The sequence below is a fragment of the Oryx dammah genome, unplaced genomic scaffold, assembly GCF_014754425.2.
Source record: "Oryx dammah isolate SB20612 unplaced genomic scaffold, SCBI_Odam_1.1 HiC_scaffold_1, whole genome shotgun sequence".
In the NCBI taxonomy this organism is placed as follows: Eukaryota; Metazoa; Chordata; class Mammalia; order Artiodactyla; family Bovidae; genus Oryx; species Oryx dammah.
The window spans coordinates 67,556,500-67,579,413 of record NW_024070185.1 but is presented as its reverse complement, the minus strand read 5'-3'; the positions used below and the strand labels follow the sequence as shown (position 1 = coordinate 67,579,413).

General features: G+C 53.5%; 1 protein-coding gene and 1 non-coding gene across 2 annotated transcripts in view; one reads left to right on the top strand and one right to left on the bottom strand.

Moving 5' to 3' along the window:
* Positions 1–22,094, top strand: part of GFRA2 (GDNF family receptor alpha 2) — a 103,845-nt gene extending 81,751 nt beyond the window's left edge. Inside the window, exons 5-9 of the mRNA XM_040242335.1 lie at positions 6,089–6,198; positions 6,848–6,988; positions 8,896–9,068; positions 19,972–20,025; positions 20,714–22,094. Coding sequence (XP_040098269.1) covers positions 6,089–6,198; positions 6,848–6,988; positions 8,896–9,068; positions 19,972–20,025; positions 20,714–20,836 — 601 coding nt within the window. The 3' untranslated portion in view covers positions 20,837–22,094. The remainder of the gene's footprint in view (positions 1–6,088; positions 6,199–6,847; positions 6,989–8,895; positions 9,069–19,971; positions 20,026–20,713) is intronic.
* TRNAG-UCC lies at positions 10,549–10,621 on the bottom strand. Its single transcript has one exon. It is a non-coding gene; the product is annotated as a tRNA-Gly (tRNA).
* Positions 22,095–22,914: the final 820 nt, after the last annotated feature.

The following is a 22,914-nucleotide window of genomic DNA, read 5'->3' as shown; positions in this document are numbered from 1 at the left end:
TTCTCTTATGCCATCTATCCTATGGGGCCTCTTCAAGGCAAACATCTGGGAAGCAATGGGGCTGGTCGAGGAAAAGTCTGTTCCTGGAAGTGAGAACGGAGTCCAAGAGACTGGGGAACTCACACCATCTGTAGGGACAAGTGGCAGCTGGTTCAAGATCCCCAGCTGGCTTGCCGCGCGTGATGAAAGGATAACATTTGCCTTGGAGACTGTACCTACTGGGACTGGGCTGATTCACTTGTGGTTGGAGCTGAGAGTGTCACGGGCTTGGAGGAAATTGACGCCGCTGGTCTCTAATGCTGGTGGATGGAGCTGGCCACTTGGACAAGGGAGTGGGCTATGTGGATTTGGCTGTGTCTTGAGGGACAGAGGGAAGCTGAACAATCAAAGGCCTCCTGGAGACTTGGACACGGCGTCCTCCTAAATGGTCACTCTGGTTTGCCAAGGATGCTAAGGCTGAAGAAATAGAGTGACAGAAGGCCTAGCCACTGCCTTTCCCTCCACTGTTCCCCTCTGCTCCTCTCTCTACCCTCCCTGTGCTCTGAAGACAGCCATGGGGCTGCTGTGAAGGAAATAGGCCACAGGCTCGGAGGAGCGAGGTGGCCTTTCCTCGTTGGTCACCCTGGATCTGGCCAAGGGCCCCCTGCTGCTCCTGTGTCCTCAGCACAGTGTGGACAGCGAAGTGGGGCAGGGAGGCGATTGTTCATCTGGGTCCAGCAGGGCGACTCTGGAGCCAGATGGAGAGATGGTGGGAGCTGTCATCGCTCCTTGATACACTCACCTTGTGTGGGGCCCGGACCTACCACAACAAGACGAACAGGTATTTCTTCTACATCAAACACAGGAAAAGCTATTTCCTGTTTGCCAGTGGCAGGCACAGTGCTGGGGACAAGATGTCTGGACAAGAGAAAAAAGGTAAGGACGGTGCCTCCTCTCTGTGCCCAGCTCTCTAACAGACCCGACGAGGGAGCTGGGCCGGCACGGCCCACCCTGTTGAATAACTGGGGACGCTGAGCCCAGAGATACGACAGGCCTGCTCAAGGTCATGTGTCGGGCAAGCAGTGGACTGTGCGCGGCTGTGTGACAGCTGTTCCTCCTCTCCCAGCAGCTGGATCTGTCGTCCCCTTCGCACTGAGCCTCGGAACTCTTTCCCCTTCTGCGTCCTGGCTTCCTTCCTTCACTGGATGACCCCCTCTCTCTGGATGACCTTGTCTGTCACTGTGGGCATCAATTTCTCATTTTCACATGTTCCCGCTGTCTCTAGCCTGGGGTCTGGTGATATTTTGAGGGGCATTATGGAAGTGAGGCTGCCAAGCACCTCAACTTTCCCATGTCAGTGGTTGGAGACCCACCCTTGCAGAAGGGAGGTGAGGCCCATGTGTAGGATGGGGAGGTTGCTCAGGTCTGCTGCAGCAGGCATCATGCTCCTCCAGGACACTGGGCTGGCATTGACCTCTGTGGAGGCCTGGCCCCAGGCCTGGTGGGCACTCAGCCCTGACCCCGTCGGCTGGGATATCCTTTCTGACATTTCACTGACATGTGTGCCATTCCCATCATTGGTCTGTCAGTCACATGGCGGGGCCTCAATACGTATTTGGAAAAAAGATGAGTAGCTATCTACCACTAGCCCAAAGGCATTTGGAGGATATAGATGAAGAAGTCAGTAGAGTCTTCCACTCTGGGAATGTATGTTCCAGTTGCAGGGAGCAGACAGGGCCATATCAGTAAGTCTGCATGCAGTTAAGTATGAAATTGCCTTGTCCAGACTGGATACGTAGCTGGAGTACAGAGGTGGGAGAAGTCCATGTGGCTGGTGGGGCAGAAAGGGCTTCAGGCGCAGGACTGACAGTGAGCCCTTGAGGAGATGTAGGAGGGGGTTGGGCTCTCCATGTGATCAAATGGCATTAGCATGGACTTCTGTATTTTGGTTAAGAGATCCTGTTTTAACTTCTCTTTGGTGGGGAGGAGATGGTAACTAGCATCTTTGCTTGTAATCTCACAGCCCCACGCCCTGCAGGAGTTCAGCTGTGGCTTCCTGCTGCCCAGCTGCTGTGCTCCTTGTTGCTGGGGCCTGACCACATGCCCTTGGCTCCTTCTAGAAGGAGACCTTCAGCCACAGCAAACAATGAAGTCTTTGAAGGTGCTCTGTTAGTGTCCTGTGGCTGCCTTAACAGAGTGCCACAGCCTGGGTGGCTTAAAACAGAAACTGAAAAGATATGGGTCTGTCAAACAGGGTGAAGTAAGTCAGAAAAACAAATATCATGTATTAACAAATGCATGTGGAATCTAGAAAAAATGATACAGGGGAAGCTGTTTGTATAGGTTAGAATAGATGCCGATGTAGAGAATGGGCTTGTGGACGTGGGGAAAGAGGGAGGGTGAGATGAATTGGGAGTTAGAATTGGCATAGATACACTACCATGTGTAAAGTAGACAGCTAGTGGGAAGCTGCTGTGCAGCACAGGGAGCTAGCTCGGTGCTCTGTGATGACCTAAAGGGGTGGGTGGGAGGAAGGTCCAGGAGGGAGGGGATATATGTACACATATGACTGATTCACGTTGTTGTACAGCAGAAACTAACACAACACTGTAAAGCAATTGTAATGCAATTGAAAAAACCCAGGAACTGATTTTTCACAGTTCTGGAGGCCAGAAGCCCAAAATCCAGGTGTTGGCAGGACCATGCTCCCTGTGCAAGCTTGAAGGGAGAATCTGTTTGATGCCTTTCTCTTAGCTTCTGGTGTTGCTGGCACTCCTTGGCGTCCCTGGACTTGCAAGGGTGTGTGGATGTTTAGTAGCTTAGTTGTGTTCAGCTCTTTGCATCTCTATGGACTATATATGGCCCTCCAAGCTCCTCTGTCCATGGGTTTTCCCAGGTGAGAATACTGGAGTGGGTTGTCCTTTCCTCTGCCAGGGGATCTTCCTGACCCAAGGATCAAACCCAGATCTCCAGCATTGACAGCCAGATTCTTTACCCCTAGCACCACCTGGGAAGCCCAGACTTGTAGGTGCATCAGTCCAAATGCTGCCTGGATCTTCACATTCATTCTCACCATGTGTCTGTGTCTCTTCTCTTCTGCTTATAAGGACACCAGACATTGGATTGAGGGCTCACTCTAATCCACTGTGACCTCATCTTGCTATATCTGCAAAGAGCTTATATCTGAATAAGGTCAGGTTTACAGGCACCAGGGATGAACATCTGGCTCCTTGTGTGTGTGTTAGTCTCTCAGTCGTGTCTGACTTGTTATGACCCCATGGACTGTAGCCTAAGGCTTCTCTGTCCATGGGGATTCCCCAGGCAAGAATATTAGAGTGGGTTGCCATGCCTTCCTCCAGGGGATCTTCCTGACTCAGGGATCAAACTCAGGTCTCTCACATTGTAGGCAAATTCTTTACCATCTGAGCCACCAGGGAAGCCACGTGGCTCCTTGGCTGGGCAGAGATCACCTCTCATTGACCTTCATTCATTTGCTGGGCTCACGCAGCAGGATAGACGCCAATCTGACCATTCAAGACCAAGTCTTACTCTGCAGTGGTTGGGAGCTTGGTTGGAAGTGCTGTTTTTCCCTGTTTGGGGGACTGGGTGAGCAGATAGAGGGTGTGATTTATGGACAGGAGGTAGGGTGGAGACAATGCAAATTTCCTTCTCTTTTCCTGTGGAGGACAAGATACTTTTGTAGAGGAGCGGGATGGGGGTGGAGGACCTGCCAGAAGGGGCTGTCCTTGTTGTTGGAGTTGTGGGCTGGAGTTCTGGCTCCACTGCTCAGAAGCTCTGGGGTCCTGGGCAAGTTATTCAGCTCCTCTGAGGCTCAGCTTCCTCCTCTGTAAAGGGGGATGGGTGCTAACAACTGCTTGGCATATGTCAGAATTTTTGTGAGGACTCGGTCATAAAAAGTGGATGGGAATGGACCTCTGCTTAAGTCACGTTTTGATTGTGGTCAGTTATACACAACATAAAATTGGCCAATTTCACCATATTTGAGTGCACAGCTCAGTGGCATTGAGTGCACTCCCATTGTTGTGCAATCACACCACCATCCATCTCCAGAACGTTGTCATCTTCCCCGATTGTGAAAACAGTTTCTATTTATTGGATAAATAAGGAAAATGAGTCCGCAAGAAGCAAGGACTCATCTGAGGTCTTGCAGTGAGTTAGGGGCGGAGCTGAAGCGAGACCCCGCCCCCTGGCTCTCAACTTGGAACTCACCTTCCGTCTCTGGCCCCTTGCTGTCTCTGCAGGCTGCAGGAGTTCAGGGACACATGAGGCTTCTTTGGGGTCAAATTGCTCTGGAGAGCTGCTTCTTCCTTCTCCTATACACCTTTTCCTGGGACTGTGGTGCCTCCTGGCAAATCAGGATTTGTCCCGTGGGAGGACCTAAGTGGACGCCTCTGTTGAGGGTGTTCCTTTTAGGCTGTCCTGTTCCTGGTCTCTCTCAACTTCTCATTTTTCTCTCTCCTTTCTCCTTCCTGATGTGGACAGAGTTCCAGTGAAGGAGCAGGGGAGCTGAATTGGGGGAATCTTTGAGGTGGCTTTGTGAGAAACATTGCAGTGTGGACAGAGCATGGGCAGGGTGGCAGATGGTCCTTCCTGTGGCTACTGTAGCATTCTCATACACTACAGCCTCAGTAGTAGGGAGGCAGGCAGTGGTCCCAGCCCAGGCTGATGGCAGCAGCCCTGAGGCCGGGGCACTAGGGCAGGAGGAAGAAGGAATAGAAATACCCGTGCAGGTTAGACTGGGTGCCCTAGGCCTCCTGTGAACTCCACACAAGGTGCTAGGGGCTGGGGACAGACAGGGTCAGACAGCGGCTGCCTTCCGGCAGCTCATGGTCGTTCTGGGAACACGGAACTGTGTACAGGTGGGTACAAAGCAGCTTTATCCGTGGTGACAGAAAGGAGCAGATGATGACAGGTTACGTCACCAGGGGAAGAAAATGCTGATTGTGCCTTGCAGGGTTGAGGAGCTAGTGGAGGGATGGCCCTGGTGGCTCTGCTCTGATTTGATGTAGAAGAGAAGGGTCAGGAATGCCCGAGGGAAGTCTCATCCTAGGGGGACTCTTTTTTTTTTAACCTCCCTGGGAGTTGGTCCCACTGACCCCTAGAAGGATCCTGTGAAGTGGCTGAAAGTGTTAGTTGCTCAGTCGTGTCTGACTCTTAGAGACCCCACCAGGCTCCTCTGCCCATGGGATTCTCCAGGCATGAATACTGGAGTGGGCTGCCATTTCCTTCTCCAGGGGATCTTCCTAACCCAGGAATCAAACCTGGATCTCCTGCATTACAGGCAGATTCTTTACTATCGGAGCCTCCAGGGAAGCCCTGCGAGGTGGCTGGGCAGGGGTTATTTATTTATTTTTTTGTCTGCTTCGGATCTTCGTTGCATCACGCAGATCCTGAGTTGTGGCGCATGAACTCTCTCTCCCTGTGGCTCGCGGGCATAGTTGCTCCAAGGCATTGTAAGATCTTAGTGCCTGGACCAGGGGTCAAACCCACATCCTCTGCATTACAAGGTGGACTCTTAACCACTGACCCCCCAGGGAAGTCCCTGGGCAGGGATTGTAGGGTGGCAGTAACAATGTGTTAAAGGACTTGGGAAAGGTCACCAGGAGTGTGACCAAGCAGGAAGCAGAGCCCGGCCTTCCTGTCTGAGCCCCAGACACTGTCAGCAAACCCGCCCGGCTTCTCTCTGTGTTCCTCCAAGTGAGAGACCTGTTCAGAAGAGGCTTTGCCTAAACTGAGTGACTGGAAGGAGGAGAAGGGAGCGACAGAGGATGAGATGGTCGGATGGCATCACTGACTCCATGGACATGAGTTTGAGCAGATTATGCTGCAGTCCATGGAGTCACAAAGAGCTGGACACGACTGAGTGAGCGAACAACAACAGAACTGGATGCTCGACTTCCAGGAAGTCCTGAACTCAAGGAGTTCCTAGCCTGAAACCCCAAAAACTTGTTTGCCCGCACCTTCCTCCTCTCTGTCCTTGCTGGCTTCCTCCTGCCCTGGGAGGCTCTGAAGGAGCTGCTGTGCCCTGGAGGAGACGGGAAGTCAGCCAGGTTAACCTGCTTTCTCCATGGTCTTCTCCTGACCCCAGGTCCCGGTTGGCGGACTTCCATGCCAACTGCCGTGCCTCTTATCAGACGCTCACCAGCTGCCCCACCGACAATTACCAGGCGTGTCTGGGCTCCTACGCTGGCATGATCGGTAAGCCACCCCAGCCCGGGATCTCAGTGGCTCCCGGCTGCCCCTGGCCCAGTTAGGGACTGAAGTCTAGTTCCTCCTCTGCCTGGTTTCAGATAAGAGCTGTGATGGGAGCTGGTGTTTTATCACAGGGGAGGAGCCCCAAGAATCTTAGGAAGCTTCCGAAATAAGAAGGGTGATGTTCATTGTGTGACATTCTAGGCTCTCCACTGAGCAGTTTACGTGGACTGTCTTATGTAAATCTCAAAACAGAGCTTTCTGAGTGGGGGTTAGGGCTCTACTTTACAGATGGGAAAACTGAGGCTTAGGGAAACTGAGTGACTTGCACATGTTCACCCCACTGGTCAATGCTGGCCCTGGGATGTAAACCCGGGAGAGAGCCTTAGTCTCCCTGACTGTTGGTGTAAGAGAAAGCCAGGGTCCGTGCTCTGGGTGGGGGTTCCCGAGCATCCCCTCTGCTGCCCTCTATGCCATGACCCCCCTGTCGACCCTTGTGGTTTGGATTGTGAGCTGTGATGTATATGTGTTTAGGGGTCAGGTGGTGGGGTGGGGGACGGGTCCCAAGCCTCCTCTATGATGTGCCTGGGTTCTGGGGGTCAGGAGGGAAGCCTTACTGTTCCTCTCTCCTTGGCCTCCCTGTCTCTCTGCCCAGGGTTCGATATAACACCCAACTACGTGGACTCCAGCCCCACGGGCATCGTGGTGTCCCCCTGGTGCAGCTGTCGTGGGAGTGGAAACATGGAGGAAGAGTGTGAGAAGTTTCTGAAGGATTTCACAGAGAACCCATGCCTCCGTGAGTCCGCCCGCATCTGCCCGGTCAGGAGCCCTCCCGCCCCTCCTGTCCCGAGGGCCTTGGAACTGTGCCGGCTCCTGCCCTCCTTCCCCCTGCAGTGGCTGGTGGTCCCTGTGGGGCTTCTCCAGTAGGGGGTTGACTACGCACACCATGGGTTTTGCACTCCTGGAGATGCTCCCCGGAGCTGTCCAGAGGCCCCTGGAGGCCTCAACCTTTGTCACATTAAGGCTGAAGGTTTCTAGTCTGTTATCCTGACGGTTTCACCAGGTTCCTTTGGGGACTGCCCTGCGATGAGGGTCTCAGCTTCTGTCACTTCTCCCTTTACGGATTGATTTCCCCTGAGAATTGGAGTCTTAAGTCATCAAAGTCCTGCTAATCTGAAGGCCAGAGAGAGAAGTCAGCCACAAGCTCCATCTGCCTGGTCTTTCTAGTCTGACACCTTCGACAACCCACCCACTGGAAGATCTCCTCCCGCTGTCCCTTTCTCTTTTCTTCCTTCTGTCCATCTGTCCATCCTGCCTTTCTGACGGCACCGGGAGTTTAGAGATGGAAGTCACAGGGCTTGTCACTGAGCAGCTCATCCTCTGAAGGGGGGCACCATTAGAGCTTCATGGCCATCATAGTACAGGGGGCTCTGTGCTAGGGTGGAGGTCTGCAGAGGGTTCTGCTGGAGCACAGGGGATGCCCAGACATCTTGGAGGTAAGGGTCCCTGAAGGCTTCTCGGAAGCTGACCCACAGTGGGTGTCGCTGGGCACTGGTCAGCTGAAGTGGCAGCAAGGGCCCGCTGGTCTGCTCTAGGCAGAGGTGGGTTTTGGGAACCTGTGGACCACTTAGCCTTGCCACAGAGCACGAGGGTGCCTGGGGTTACCTGGACAGGTGGAGAGAGTCCTCCTCATGGAGGGGGGCAGGCAGACTTGAAGGTGTTTGGATCTTAGGGTCCTGCAGGTGGCAGAGGTGGTATGTGGGTTGGTGAAGGGGTGTTGGCAGGTGGTGCCATGGTCAGATCTGATTTCGGAAGGTTTGCTCTCTGCTTCTCGTGTGGAGGGGGTGAGGGTAGGGATATGGTTCTCACAGGTGACCCAAAACCGAGTCCACTAGAGGATGTAGCAGGTGCCCCAGGCGGAGGACGGTGCCCACTGATCCAGAGCAGCGTTGGGGGTGGGATGGGGAGGAGAGATGGGTGGAGCGACCTCTCAGAGGTCAGCTCATGGCTGGCAAGAGGGTGGTTAGGGAAGTGTCCTGTGTGACTGAGGTTTTGGCCTTGGGTGACTTAATGGAGAAGAGACGGCAGACCTTCAGTACTGGAAACGTGGGGGGACGCAGTGTCGCAGTGGAGGGAGTGCCGCCTGGTCAGGCGGTGACCTGAGGAACTTGAGGTGCCTCTGGGGCTTGGAGGTGGAGCTTCCTGTAGGTCTTGTGTACATGGTTGGGTACTGGGGACACAGTTTTGTCCAAGAGGTCTCATTAGTTAGTCCTGAGTGAATCAGTGTAACTGACTGAGTGAGGGTGGGTGAGGCCACCTGGGGAGGGGGGCTGCACTGGGGGCCACTGGCATGCAGTGGGGGCACGGCCTGCAGCACTGAATGCTGCCGAGAAGACAGCTCCTGCCCTGGGCACGGCCTGCTCCTCCCCTCCCGGCTCCCTCTTCTCCTCTGTTCCTCTTCATTCCTTGTCCAGTACATCTCCTTCTATTCCAGCTTCCCTTCTGCTCTTTTCTTCTCTAGGTATGAGACTTTGCTAGGTATCTGAAAGGGAGCTTCAGCCAAGTTAGTTCAGACAAGTTCCACCCTGCCCCCAGCTCCGGGGCATCACAGGGAACGTAGCTGTTGGGATACCTTCAGCTGAGGGGCAGAGTGACGGAGGGGCCCCTGATTTCTCTGTGTCTCCCTGCTCTCTTTCCCCACAGGGAATGCCATCCAGGCCTTTGGCAATGGTACAGATGTGAACCTGTCCCCTAAAAACCCCCCATTCCAGGCCACACAGGCCCCTCGGATAGACAAAACGCCTTCATTGCCAGACGACCTCAGTGATAGCACCAGCCTGGGAACCAGTGTCATCAGTACCTGCACATCTGTTCAGGTGAGGGGTTACAGCTCGGGCACTGGGGATGTGGAGCTGGGGCAGGTGGGGGGCTGAGAGAAGAATCTAATGTCAGGGGCAGGGCGGGAGGTTACAGGCAGGGGACCAGCGATGGGGCACACAACCTCCTCCCTTTGGGTCAGGACCCTAGAGGTAGAAAGAGCTGGTGGGAGTTAATTTTCCATGATTCATTCACTGGACATCACCTTGCAAGTATCAGACACCTGTTCTGACACAGGATTGTACTACATACCACAGGGGTGCCAGAGAAAGGAGATGGTTAACATTCACTTGCCAACTACTGATGACCAGGTACTGTGGACTAGCTAGCAGACTCTACCTGTTTCATTGAATTCTCACACAATGAGATGCTGGCATCCTTGTTTTACATACAGGAAGCTAGCCCAGGGGTGTTAGGCCACACCCTCAGGGTCACACAGCTGGTTAGTGGTGGGATAAGATCTCAAACCTACCTCTGATTCCACAGCCCATGATGTTCATTTGTTCATCCATCCATCTGTCCATCCAATGCGCGTGATGCACACATTTTGGTCGAGATCTTATGTGAGATGGTAAGGAGACATTGGTGAGTGAGGCTGACAGAGTCCTGTGTTTTGTGGTCCTTGGTGCTATTGTTGAGAGTCAGACAGTTCAGCAAACACCAGACATGGGGTGTGGTCAGTGCCGCAAGAGGGGACCACGTGGATGGCACCGGGGAGCCCATCACAGGGCTCCCCACTCAGCCTTTGTCTCTGCTGAGCTTCCCTCGTGCCATCATACCATTTGCTATAGTAGATTCTTTGCCTAGGATGTTGATCTGATCGGAACACCACCCCCCCCGCCCCCCCCCCACTCTCTCACACACACTTATTTATATATACTTGTGCACACACTCACACCCTAGAAGAAAGAGTTTAAAAGAGGATCTGGTGCAGAATATCAGGGGAAGCAGAGGAGGGAGGGAATAGCGAGGGCATGGATGGTGGGGCATAAGGGATGTTTCAGGCAGGAGCTGGGGCTGGAATTCCCAAGGAGGGGTGGGGTCTGGAGGCCAGTCAATGGGGCTCAGTGTGGGCATGGCTGTGGGGGCAGCAAGAACAAGCCTGGCCGTGTAGGGCAATGAAGATGCAGTCTGAGTGGCGTGGGCTGGTGGGATCACCAGTAGGCACGCTCTATGAAGTTTCATTCTTGCAAGATGAGTAATAAGTCTTGGAGAGCTGGCTACAGCCATATGACTCTAGTTGACATGTTGTACTGTGTACTTGAAATTTGTTAAGACTTTAGATGTGTAGACCTTAGGTGTGCTCAGCACAAAAAAGAAATCAAACAAAAACAAAAAAAGGTAACGGTAGAGGTGTGAAGTGATGGATGTGTTGATTGACTCATGGTGAATATTTCACAGTACTTATGTTTATTGGATTGTGCACCTTAAATATATACAACATTTTTTGGCTATGCCTCGAGCATTGTGAGATCTTAATTCCCTGACTAGGGATTGAACCTGGGCCTCCTGCAGTGGAAGTGCAGAGTTCTAACCACTGGACCATCAGGGAATTTCCAAATAGATGCAATTTTTGTTGGTCTATATAACCTCACTAGGGCTTCCCTGGTGGCTCAGTGGTAAAGAATCTGCCTGCAGTGCAGGAGCCCCAGGTTTGATCCCTGGGTTGGAAAGATCCCCTGGAGGAAGAAATGGCAACCCACTCCAGTATTCTTGCCTGGGAAATCCCATAGACAGAGGAGCCTGGTGGGCTGTAGTCCATAGGGTTGCAAAGAGTTGGTCACAACTGAGTGACTAACACTAACACTAACCTCGTACCTCCAGAGATAAAGAGCAGCAGGCTTTCAGAGTCCTGAGATGAGACCTGAGCAGGGATGGGGCCCGGCAGAGGTATCCAGGCCCCTTGGGCATCCCCTGCTGATGCCTGTCCTGGTTGGGAAGCCCACTCCCTCTTCTCTTCCTCATGGACACCTGACCTCCAGGTGCCCTCAGGCCTGCCCAGCATGGCCCCTCCACATCCCGCTCCCCTCCATTAGGCCATCCCTCCTGATTGGGGCTGTGGTGTGCATGTCACCCTTGGGCAGCTCCTAATTACACTTAACATGCTTCAGTGGCTGCTGGCGGGGCTCAGGGGCCGCTCCACAGACAGTCACCAGCTCAATTTCATGCTAGAGCAACGGACAACTCGGCTGGTGGGGCTGTGCCACCTGTCAGGTGACCAGGTTCTGGTCTGGTCCCCAGGTCCCTCTGGGCATTGCCAGCCTTCCTCCCCAGCCCCTTGGGCCTGGCTAACCTAGGAGATGCCCACTCAGGGGGCCGTGGACCCTCCTTAAGCCTCTCAGAGAGTCGCCGCGGGCATGGAAAAGTTCAAAGCTGGGGTCTCATGTCTGCTGCAGTCCTCTACATGCCTGGTGACTCTGACTCCGTTTTCTACCCCTGTTTCCCTCCAGTGCTTTGCTGAACCGTTGCCTGGTTTCTTTCAGCCCCAGCTTGGGGCTGCAGGCTCACTGTCTGGGGTCTCATCTTACCCTTGGTTTGATTACAGGGCGGTTAATGGATGATCTCTATGGAAGACAAGTGTATGAGGAACCTTACCTATATGTTAGGTGTTTTGAATCCTGGGGTGGGGGGAGCTGTCTGGCTGGGGGATCCTCCAGGCCTGTCCCCCGTAGACCCCCTTAGGTCTATTGACTAAGTCACTCTGGGCAGGACAGCATGGGGGGCCTTCCTAGGAGAGGGACCCATCCATCACCATCCCTATACCCCCATTTCTTCTCTCAGAAACGGAAAGGGAAGTGCTTTTGTTTTTGTTTTTAAAGTTTTTTGGCATGTGGGATCTTAGTTGCCCTACCAAGGATTGAACTCACACCCACTGCAGTGGAAGTGTGGAGTCTTAACCACTGGACTGCCAAGGAAGTCCCTCTGATTCTGCTTTAGTCTTTTAAAGACTACCATTACTGCTGGAAGTGCCGAGGGAATAAGGCTGCATCTCTGCCTTCAGCTGGTGTGGGTGGCCTGTCCTTCCTCAGCTCTGCCAGCTTGGAGGGGCCCTGTGGTGGCCCTTGGGAATGACCGCAACCCATGGCAACATAAGGGAGTCTCTGAGTAAGGGCAGAGATGGGGAGCTGAGCCGGGGAGGGAGGGGGAGAACAGCTGTGCATCCCAGACACCCCTGGAGACAGAGGCGAGGTTATTTAACTGTCCTCCTCCTCCTCCACAAGTGGATCCTGGGGGAAGCCTTAGGGACCCTCTTCACTGACTCAGAGATGGCAGCCAGCTTGTGACCCTGCATGAGTGATTGGATGTCAGGAGTGAAGGGCTCTCAGAGCTGCTTCCTAAACCTCAAAGGGCGGAAGCCCCGTGAGGACAGTGACTTGTCCCAGCCTCTGCCTTCCGGACAGTTTTCTCTTGTGCTGTTACCTTCTCTGTATCTGCTCCCCTAGAGGACTTTCCCACAGTGGGGGCGGGGTCTGGGGACAGAGGAACTCTTGTCTCCATGGAGGGCAGCTGAACAGAAATGTGGGGGGTTTTGGTACCAGAGAGGAGCCGGCAGCCAGGCAGACCCCGAGCTGGCCCTCTGTCTGGGGTCCTTGATGCTGTCTAGAGACTGGCTCTTGTATGTTTCCCCTCCTGGCTGTGGTCCCCTCTCCGGGTGGCCCTGCCAGCCTGGTGCTCTCTGGAGCTTGGAGAGAGTGCAGCAGGATCTGCAGAACGGTATCTCTTTCTGTCCCTGCTCTCTCTCTCTCTCACATCCCCAGTGTGAATTCCGTCTCTTATACCCAATGGTCCCTAGAGCGGAGAATCCATAGGAGGCTGTTCTACCTTGTACCCTCATCCAGGTTCTTTGTTTCTGAAGCCCATGGTGCACCCCCGGGGTAGGCCCAAGGTCCAGGCTGAGCAAGATGCTGGCCCTTGAACTTGTCAGTCCCTCTGAGTAGAGGGTGTCTCCCTCCCCTCTCTTCAGCTCTCTGCCTTTGAATCCTCCTTGGCTGCTGTCTGTTGGGTGGCCTCCTGACTGGGCTCTGGCCAAGCTGCCTTCTCCTTGCTTAGGGCTCCTGTTCAAGACCCTCTGGCCCCCATCAGGATGTGTTCTGCTCCCCAAACCAGACGAGCCTCCCTGGAGGACAGGAGCTGCATGGCCCCTTTTGTGTTGTTGCTGAGTCACTAAGTCGTGTCCAACTCTGCGACCGCAGGGACTGCAGCTCGCCAGGCCTCCCTGTCCTTCACCATCTCCCGGAGCTTGCTCAGACTCATGTCCATTGAGTCAGTGATGCCATCCAACAGTCTCATCCTCTGTCACCCTCCTTCTCCTCCTGCCCTCAATCTTTCCCAGCATCAGTCTTTTCCAGTAAGTCAGCTCTTCATACCAGGTAGCCAAAGTATTGGAGCTTCAGCTTCTGCATCAGTCCTTTGAATGAATATTCAGGGTTGATTTCCTTTAGGATTGACTGGTTTCATCTCCTTGCTGTCCAAGGGACTCTCAAGAGTCTTCTCCAACACCACAGTTCGATGCTCAGTCTTCTTTATGATTCAACTCTCACATCCATAAATGACTACTGGAAAAATTGCCCCATTGGTAGCCCTTATAACCAAGTGCCTAGCACCTGGCATCAAGTGGATGCCCCACACAGGCTGACAAGAAGAGCCCAGGGTCCTGATCGTTGGGTTTATGGGGACTTGCTGCTCTCTGTTCTAGAAAATGGTCTGTTTTGTTGCAGGCAACTCTATTCAGCTTTGCTCTCTCTCATTGATGCCTTCTGTCTGCCATGAGGTATGAAGGTGAAGTCTTTCTGTCAAGGAAGCAGGAGGATTGGGTAGAAGGCTGTCCTGTCATGTGATGGAGCTGCACCAGGGTGGCCCAGTGTGGGCGGGGCACACTGGCAGTGGGTTCCCGTTTTGCCTGGACTTGGTTTGTTTCTAGTGTCCTTGGCATTCCCCGTGGGTGGCTCTGGGCCAGTTTGCAGGGCCCCATCAGGTCACCTGGAGTCTCATCTTCCCCAGGGCTGCAGGACCTTAGTAACGGAATTTCTCCTTTGCATTCTTTGTCTCTATCAGCCAGTTTCTGCTCTCACTCTTGCTACTGCCCATGAAATTTGGGGGAATATGAGTTTGATGGGCTTGCCACGAGTCCCACCTCCATCTCCCCCTCCTCCTCCCTATTCTCTGGATGGGTCTCTTACTGGGCACACAGGCCTATGGCCATGGGCGAGAGGCCCATGAGCATGGCCCCAGAGGCCCATCAGTGCCTATTATGTATATATTTCTCCCATCCAAGTACTAACCAGGCCCAACCCTGCTTAGCTTCTGAGATCAGACAAGATCAGGCACATTCAGGAGGGTATGGCTGTAGATAGTATATTTCTTATTTACAGACTCGGCCCAATTCAAAGCTTTGAGAGGCTAGCATATTTCTTCTTTTCATCTCTTTCTTGTAGTCACTCATTTATTGAACATAAATTCACCGCATGTCACTCTGTTGCAGATACTGAGGCTGACCAGCATGTGAGGGCTTTACCTTGGTCCTCATACTGGTGGGAGGGTCAGAGTGCATGCTGGCTCAGAGAATTATGGGGCAGGAAGTGATGGGCACACCAAGGGACAGATAAGGCGTTATGGGATCCAGAGAAGGAAGCTGCTTTGGAAGCACAGGACTCATGGAGCAGGCGGACCTTGCTCCTGGGCCAGGAGGAATAGGGAGAATTGATGGATGACGTAGGGATGCAGACACATGGAATGGGGAGGAGTGGGCGAGGAGGGAGCCAAGGCAGGGAGTCAGGACAGTGCAGAGCAGCTGAGGAGGGGTTCTGCTGCCGAATCTGGCCTGCTGCCTGCTTGGATAAATCAGGTTTTACGGAACATGGCCCCACCCAGTTGTCACATATGGTCCATGTGCTGTAGGCAGAGGTGTGTTGGGATGGACGTGATGGCTGGCAGAGCCTAAAATCGTAATTCTCTGACCCTTTGTAGAAACATCTCCCCCTGATCTTTGAAAGTGAAAGTGAAAGTCGCCCAGTCATGTCTGACTCTTTGCAACCCCATGGACTATATGATCCATGGAATTCTCCAGGTCAGAATACTAGAGTGGGTAGCCTTTCCTTTCTCTAGGGGATCTTCCCAACCTAGGGATCGAACCCAGGTCTCCTGCATTGCAGGCAGATTCTTTACCAACTGAGCTATCAGGGAAGCCCCCTGACCTAAGGGAACACATATCATGAGTTTGTGAGAACACAGAGTTCTGATATGGGAAGGAGGGGGTGGCGAGTCAAACCTGATTTGCAGGATGAAGTGGTGACTGTGAAGAGGTTGCTGAAAGCTTTTGAACTGGGATGTCATGATGCGAAGTGTGATTTGAGAAGATAATCTGACAGCAGGTGGAGAGTGATTGTCAAGCAAAGGAGACCGGGGAACTGTTAGCAGATCTTTGCGACAGTCAGTGATAGTCGATAGTCATCAGTAAGAAAGGAGGGCTTGCATTAGGGAGGTGGTGGGGAGGGGAGGATGAGGAGTTCCTGGGCATGTGTAGGGGGAGGCACTGAGGCCAGGGGCATTGAGATTGGAGGCAGGGGATGGGGTGGGGAGGGTGGAGGCAGGAACAGAAGCAGGAGACAGGATTGGCCAGTTCCAGCCAGAAGTTTTCTCATAGAGGTGGTGGTGGTGGTGTTAACTGCTCAGATCCCATGGACTGTAGCCTGCCAGGCTCCTCTGTCCATGGAATTCTCTAGGCAAGAATACTGTACTGGGGTGGGTAGCCATGCCCTCCTCCAGGGGATCTTCCTGACCCAGGGATCAAAGCCCGGTCTCCTGTTGGGACCAAATACCGGCCATGATCGGCTTAGTGAGGCCTACAAGGACTAAGGCCTAAATCAGCGATTTCCTAACAGAAGTGGCCCATAACCAAATTAGGTCCTTAACCTTATTAGGAGAATTCCCCAAGTAGCACCTATCCTAAGGCGACAGGGCATGAGCTCACCCTGTCCAAACCAATCATGTAACGCCAGCTACCCTCTCATAGAGACAAAGAAAATGCCTGTATATAAGCGGCCATGCTCCTTTGTTCGGGGCTCTTGTCGGATTCCACTGTGTGGGATGAGACTTGGGCCCTAGCGTGCTAGAAATAAAACTCCCTTTCTGCTTTTGCATTACTGTGGTGGACTTGTTCTCTCGGTTGGTTTGGAGATATGGACACGGTGTGTAACATTCCTGCATTGCAGGTGGATTCTTTGCCGTCTGAGCCACCAGGGAAACCCTTCCCGTAGAGACAACACTATATTTGGTCCCTGGCACCTGGGCCGGACCCACAAGGCCCTGGGACTGCCAGATGCGGCTTTGGGAGTGTGGACAGAGGTGGCCAGAAAGATGAGGAAGGTGATAATTTCCTGCCACCTTCCTGGGCAGAGGGCCTCTGTGGGAGAAATTTCTAGAAGGATGAATCTTATATCTGCTGCCATCCTCCTCCCTCCCTGTTGCCAAGATAATCAGCTGAGATGGACATCAAAGGTGGCCTTGGTGGGGTGTGGCCTCAGAGGACAGCCTGCAGCGTGGTGGGGGTGGGGAGGACACAGCCTCTCCCCTCCGGCCACCCCCCCACCCCGCCTTAGCTGAACTGGTATGGAGTTGACTGTGTGGGTGTTTATTTCTCTCATCGGGATGTGAACAGGGCTGTGACTCATTCATCTTTGGAACCTCCTGTGGGGAGCAGTGGGAGGGTTAGTGATGAGGGAGGTGGTGAATTTGAGCCTAAGCCTTGTCCATTGGGTAGTGGAGCCTCTGGCCCTACATCTCCTCCATCCGCCACTGGCAGAAAAGGTCAGCTGACCAGCAAGCACCTGCACGGCTCTGTGTGCCTCGGACTGACATCTTGGGCTTGCCCTTGGCGGAGGCTGCTGCAACCTTCACTCCTTCACTATCTGCTCTGGGTTTTCTGGAAGTCAGGTGGCAGGGTGGGATCGCCATGGGGCTGGGGCTTCTCCCTGGCTTTGCTTCCAGGGCTGGGGTAGCCACAGTCCGCCAGCTAAACCCAGTCTCACCCTGCGGCCCCAATCCTGGGAGTGTGCTGGATTCAGGCTCCGCTTGGCTCTGAGTCATGCTCGGGGGTTAAGGGGCCTTTAAACTTGTCTATGCAGAGGGAGTTGGCAGCCCACTCCAGATTTCCTGCTGGGAAAGTCCTATGAACAGAGGAGCCTGGCAGGGTACAGCCCATGGGGTCACAAAGAGTTGGACGCGACTGGGTGACTGAGCGCACACGTGCATGTCCTTGGCTTTGCTGTGCCACATGCGTGGTCTCGTGTATCCTCACGGTGGGTCAGGGAGGTTTGCTTGACTGTAGATCACTATCTTACAGACGAGGAAGCTGAGGTGCCAGGAGATGAGGGGATTCGCCTGGGGTCAGTGGCTGAACCGACTGAAAGCTCGGGCTGTGGTCTCTGGGCCCCTTCCTTCCTTGGATAACTGGGCTCATCCATAGCAGGGACATCAAGGTTTAGGACCCTGCAGTCTAAAAAGGGAAGGCTGGGATGGGTCTCTGAGGACAGCATCCATCAGCTGGATTTTGCAGCACTTGAAGGCAGTTCCTGAGGACAGCCAGAGGAAGCCCAGTGTGTCACTGGGCCTCTCAGCACATGTTCACTGTGGGCCAAGTCAACCCTGAAGCCTGCCTGGCAGAAATGCCATTGGCTCAGAAGGGCTTGGGCAAATTCTGTGGGTGATAGATCCCAGGTGGGTCACTGATAGAGTCTGAGGAGGGTCCTGTGCTGATCTGTATGGAGCCAGTCCTCTCCCCACCAAGGCCCTGTGGCCCCACCAGAGACCACACACTGGGCGGGAGACCACACGCTGGGTCGGAGTCCTTTGGCCCTGGCCCTGGGAGATGGCATCCCTTTCTCACAATAATATGGGTCTGAGGAGGGGGTGAGGGGCCCTCTCCTATTCCTTCCCCTTCCCCTCTTTTTCTTCCTCCTCTGCCCCCCGCCGCCCCCCCGCCATCAGCTCCCTCTTCCCCCTTCTACTCTCTCCCTCCCTCTCTGCTCCCTCCCTCCCCTTCTTCCTTGCCCGATCCTCGATCCTTGCATCTCCTTGGACTCACTGTGGTTGGAGCTGCACTTGGTCCTGGGCAGTGGAATCCAGTTCCTGGATCCTGTAGAGCCTTTGAGCAGACCCCCTTCTGCAGAGTCCCTGGTTGGTGGCTTGGCCAGGCTAGACCTTGGCACTTGCTGGTCCTGGTGCTGTGGTCTTAAACAGGATCTTCCTTCCGGGGTCTTGTCCCTGGTTCCACCTCGGCTGTGCTCATTGTCACCATGATCACATCTCCTGCATCAGTAGGGACTCTGCTCTTGGCTGGGGCCTTTGTGTGACAGCTGGGGTCTTGTTTAGCTGACCAGATGCCCTGGGTGGAAGATTGCCTGTAATGTTTAAGGTATTATTAATACTTCTGGCCAGAAGCAGTGATTTAGGCATAATTTCTTGGGCTTTCCAGTTGCTTCTGGTGGCCAGAGCCAGTGGCCAGGATAGAATCATCATACCTGCCAGCTGGTTCCCATGGATCACTATTACGATAATGGCAACAAAGGGCTGATTTCATGCACACCCTCTGGTTCTCATTCCTCACCTGGACCACAGAGCTCCCAGGTGCCACACATCTGTTTCAGAGGAATGGCTAACACCTGATACCATCGCCAGATGTCTGCCTAACCGGCCCCAGTGGCAGACATCACTAATCAATCACAGCTGTCTTCCGCATGAGCCCAGTGAGGACTCATGATCTTTCTGGAGCTGGCACTCAGGTGTCACTTCTGATCTGCAGCATTCATTCATTCATTCTCATTCATTCATTCACAGACTTGTTAATGAATGACAGTTAACAAATGTTAACTGAGTACAGTAAGTCCCCTACATACGAACCTTCAGGTATCAAACTTTCAAAAATGTGATTGTGTGTTTATATGTCCAGTCATGTAAGGTGTAAGTGAAACTGCAGTTTGCTCTCCATCTCCTATTGCTGCTGATCCTTCATTTCTACCATCTCCCATCTCCTCACCCTTCTGCAGGCAGTAACTCTTCTTGCCTATTCACTCAGTCCCTGCCCCTGTATGCCAGCTCTTGTACTATATTACTGTACTTTTCAAGGTGCTGAACTGTGAGATTAAAAATGTTTATTTTTTTTGTGTTTGTTTGTTTTTATGTATTATTTGTATGAAAAGTATAAACCTAGTACAGTACAGTACTGTATGGCTGACTCATTGGAAAAGACCCTAATGCTGGGAAAGATGGAAGGCAAAAGGAGAAGGGGACATCAGAGGATGAGATGGTTAGATAGTGTCACTGACTCAATGGACATGAATCTAAGAAAACTCTGGGAGACAGTGAAGGACAAAGAAGTCTGTGTGCTACAGTCCATGGGATCGCAAAGAGTTAGACACAACTTCGCAACTGAAGAATAACAACAACCATATAGCCAAGTTAGTTGGGTACCTAGGCAACATTGTTGGACTTAATGAACAAATTGGACTTAGAAATGTGTTCCCAGAATGGAACTTGTTTGTGTGTAGGGTACTTACTGTGTAATGTTTATTGAGCTGCCGTTAGCAAGGACAAATAGTATGGTCCTTGCCTCGTCAAGTGGAGCTCTGAATGTGGTAGTCAGACCTGGGAGCACCTTATCACTCTGTGATGCTGTCAGCTGGAGGGCAGAGTTAGAACTCTCTTCTTCAGGAGCCCATAGGAGACAGGACTTAATCACTGCAGGTATCAGAGGGGGGCACAGGTCCTTGTGTTGCCAGTGCCCTTTGTGTGTACCCTGCGATGCCAGCAGTGGATGGCATGGCTGCTAAAGGTGAATCTGGGGACAAAGCCTGGCCAGAGACCCAGCCATGTGACCCACCCTTACTAGTGCCTTCTCTCCTGCAGGAGCAGGGGCTGAAGGCCAATAACTCCAAAGAGTTAAGCATGTGCTTCACAGAGGTGAGTGAGGGGCAGAGTGGGGGTGGGTGCAGCAGCTGAGCAGGGAGGGGGGTTGTTTTCTAGGCGAGGCTTGGACTTGGAGCCCCCAGATTCCATAACACAGGCTGGGCTAGCTCAGCTTCCAGGCTGCCTGAACCGGGGTGGGCGCTCACTCTGTAGGGGGTGAGGATGGGTGGGTGTAGAAGTTATAGCCAGGGCCTTTCCTTGTCTCTTGGGGGAGATGCTCAGGCTGCTCTGAGGTGAATCCTGGCAAGCCCTCCTGACTCTATAGACATGTACACCCAGCAGCGTGCTTTGTGCTGGTTCTGGGACACTCCTCAGAGGTGGAGAGATGGAAAAGGACCTGGGCCCTTCCTTGAGGGAGACCCAGCACAGGACTCTATGTGCGTGCTAAGTTGCTTCACTCATGTCCGACTTTTGGCGACCCCGTGGACTGTAACCCGCCTGGCTCCTCTGTCCATGGGCTTCTCCAGGCAAGAATACTGGAGTGGGTTGCCATTTCCTTCCCATGCAGGGTCTCCTGTGGACCCTAACCCTAACCCTAACCCTTCTCCAGGGCATCTTCCCCATCCAGGGATTGAACCTCATTACAGACAGATTCTTTACTATCTGAGCCACCAGGGAAGCCCAGCCCTACTGACTCATTTGTCTTTTTCTCTGTTTCTCTCTCTCTTCTGCTTGGCCGCAGCTCACAACCAATATCATCCCAGGGAGTAAAAGGGTGATCAAACCTAACTCAGGCCCCCGCAGAGCCAGACCGTCGGCTGCCTTGACCGCTGCGTCCTTCCTGATGCTGAAGCTGGCCTTGTAGGCTCTGGGGATCCCATCGGGAGATTTCTGAAAGCTACACGGATGAGAACACCCGCCTGACAAAATGGAAACACACACAGACACACACACACACACACACTTTGCAAAAAAAAAAAATGTTTTTTCCCACTTTGTCTCTGAACCTGTCTCCTCCCAGGTTTCTTCTTTGGAGAAGTTTTTCTAAACCAAACAGACAAGCAGGCGGGCAGCCTGAGAGCTGGCCCAGAGGCCCCCTGGCTGGGGAAACCCCGCATCAAGGAGGGCACACGGCAGGTCTAGAGATACCCTTCACTTTTCTCTGGGGGTTTTCCTCTCTGGACCCTGCTGACATGGGACCAGACGACACCCCTACTGCCCAGTGGCATGGGCGGGGCCAGGATGGCTGCTGTTCTTCTCAAGCTCCCCAGTAAGGGGACCTGCTGGGGACTGGCGGGGGGCGTTAGGCAGCAGGGCAGCAAGGCTGGCCCCTGGGGGTCCAGTTGGGCACCGTCGGCACCTCCACTTGGCTTCCAGGATGGAGTTTATTTCGCCTCCCTTCTCTGAGGGCTGGATCTGGCCTGTGGATGGGTGTGGTGCTCTCCCCTTGATCCCCACTGTAGCATGGGGGGGAGGGCTGGGCAGCTCCGGGGGGCTTGTGGAGCCCAACCTGCCTGGGAGACCTGGCTGGGGGTTGGGAGCAACACTTGGGAACCACCTCAAGGCGGCTTCTTCCTCTTTGGTGGCAAAGAACCTCCTTTGAAATCAAAGAGAAATGATTCCTTGTCCACTCCGTTGGTTTCTTGTGGGTCCCTTTGGTGGGTCTCCCTTTGGAGGGAGGGGCCAGGCACTGAGACTGAGGAGGCCACCGTGGGCTGTCTCTCGTCTCTGCGACTCTCCTCCCTGCCTCGCTCGCCCACCTTCTCTCTTCTCATTTCTGAGACATATGCCCAATGCCCACGTATGTACATAACGCGGCTCCTTTCTCAACATATATGTATATACACATCCGTATACATATATCGTGTGGTTCCCTCTCCTTTCCTTTTTTTAAGAACCTATGGAAATAATACCTTAACAGATGAGCGAAAATGTATTATTGTAAAATTTATTTTTTTTAATAATGTTGTCTATAATGGGGGAAGAAAAGGAGGTGGGCTCCCTGTGTTTCTGCCCCAGTCGGGCTGATGGGGTCGTGGAGGGGAGTTCCTGATTGGTATCACGCGTAGCTGAGGCTCCAATAAACGTACTAGGAAGCAATCTGCCTTCTGCTTCACTCTGGGTGTGCTGCCTCCCCTGGTTTGTTCTTTGCCCGGTGCCAGCACCTCCGTTGCTTTCCTGGGGAGCCCTGGGAGAATGTGAGTGTCCATGTGTACACACGTGTGTCTGTCCATTGTGTGTCCTCGGGCCAGGTACTGGGGCTCTGCATGGAGACGATTTTACATTCCCTGGGTCTGAGTTCCTGGTTGTGCTGAGCCTACCGGTTCGTTCACCTGTCATCTCCTCCCTCTTGTCCCAAACAGGCCAATGCCTGCTGGCCCCAAACTGGAAGAGAATGGAAGTAGCTGTGGGGATGGAGGGTGGGAGACAGCCTGATGTGACTTCTCGTGGATGTTTTTGTTTTAAGGATGTCTGCTTGGCCCTCTGAGGTGGCACAGTTGGTCTTCCTGTGGGGACTCCTGGTTTTTTTTACGTGTTTTTTTTTCACGTGGTCCCAGCCTCTGATGGAGGGGCAGTGAGCCAGCCTGCCCTCTTCCCTAGCCACTGCTAGCCTTCCTGTGGGTAGAGCAAGGTGGAATGGCCCTTCAGTTGGGAATCCCACTGGTTCACTTAGAAGCCTTTGGGGAAGGTGGTCCACAGAGTGGGTGGGAGGTGGGGGACCCAAGGAGGTTTGGGCAGGAACCAAAAGACATTTGAAAGGACAGAAAGCAGAATCTACAAGGTCAGAGTGCTGCCCCCTTTGTGATGAATGACAACAACCATCATCCAACTGGCTGAACTGGGGCCCTGTGCCTATCTCCTGCCCCCCTTGGGTGTCACGTTGTTCAGTCGCCAAGTCAGGTCCAACTCTTTGCAACCCCATGGACTGCAGTACCCCAGGCT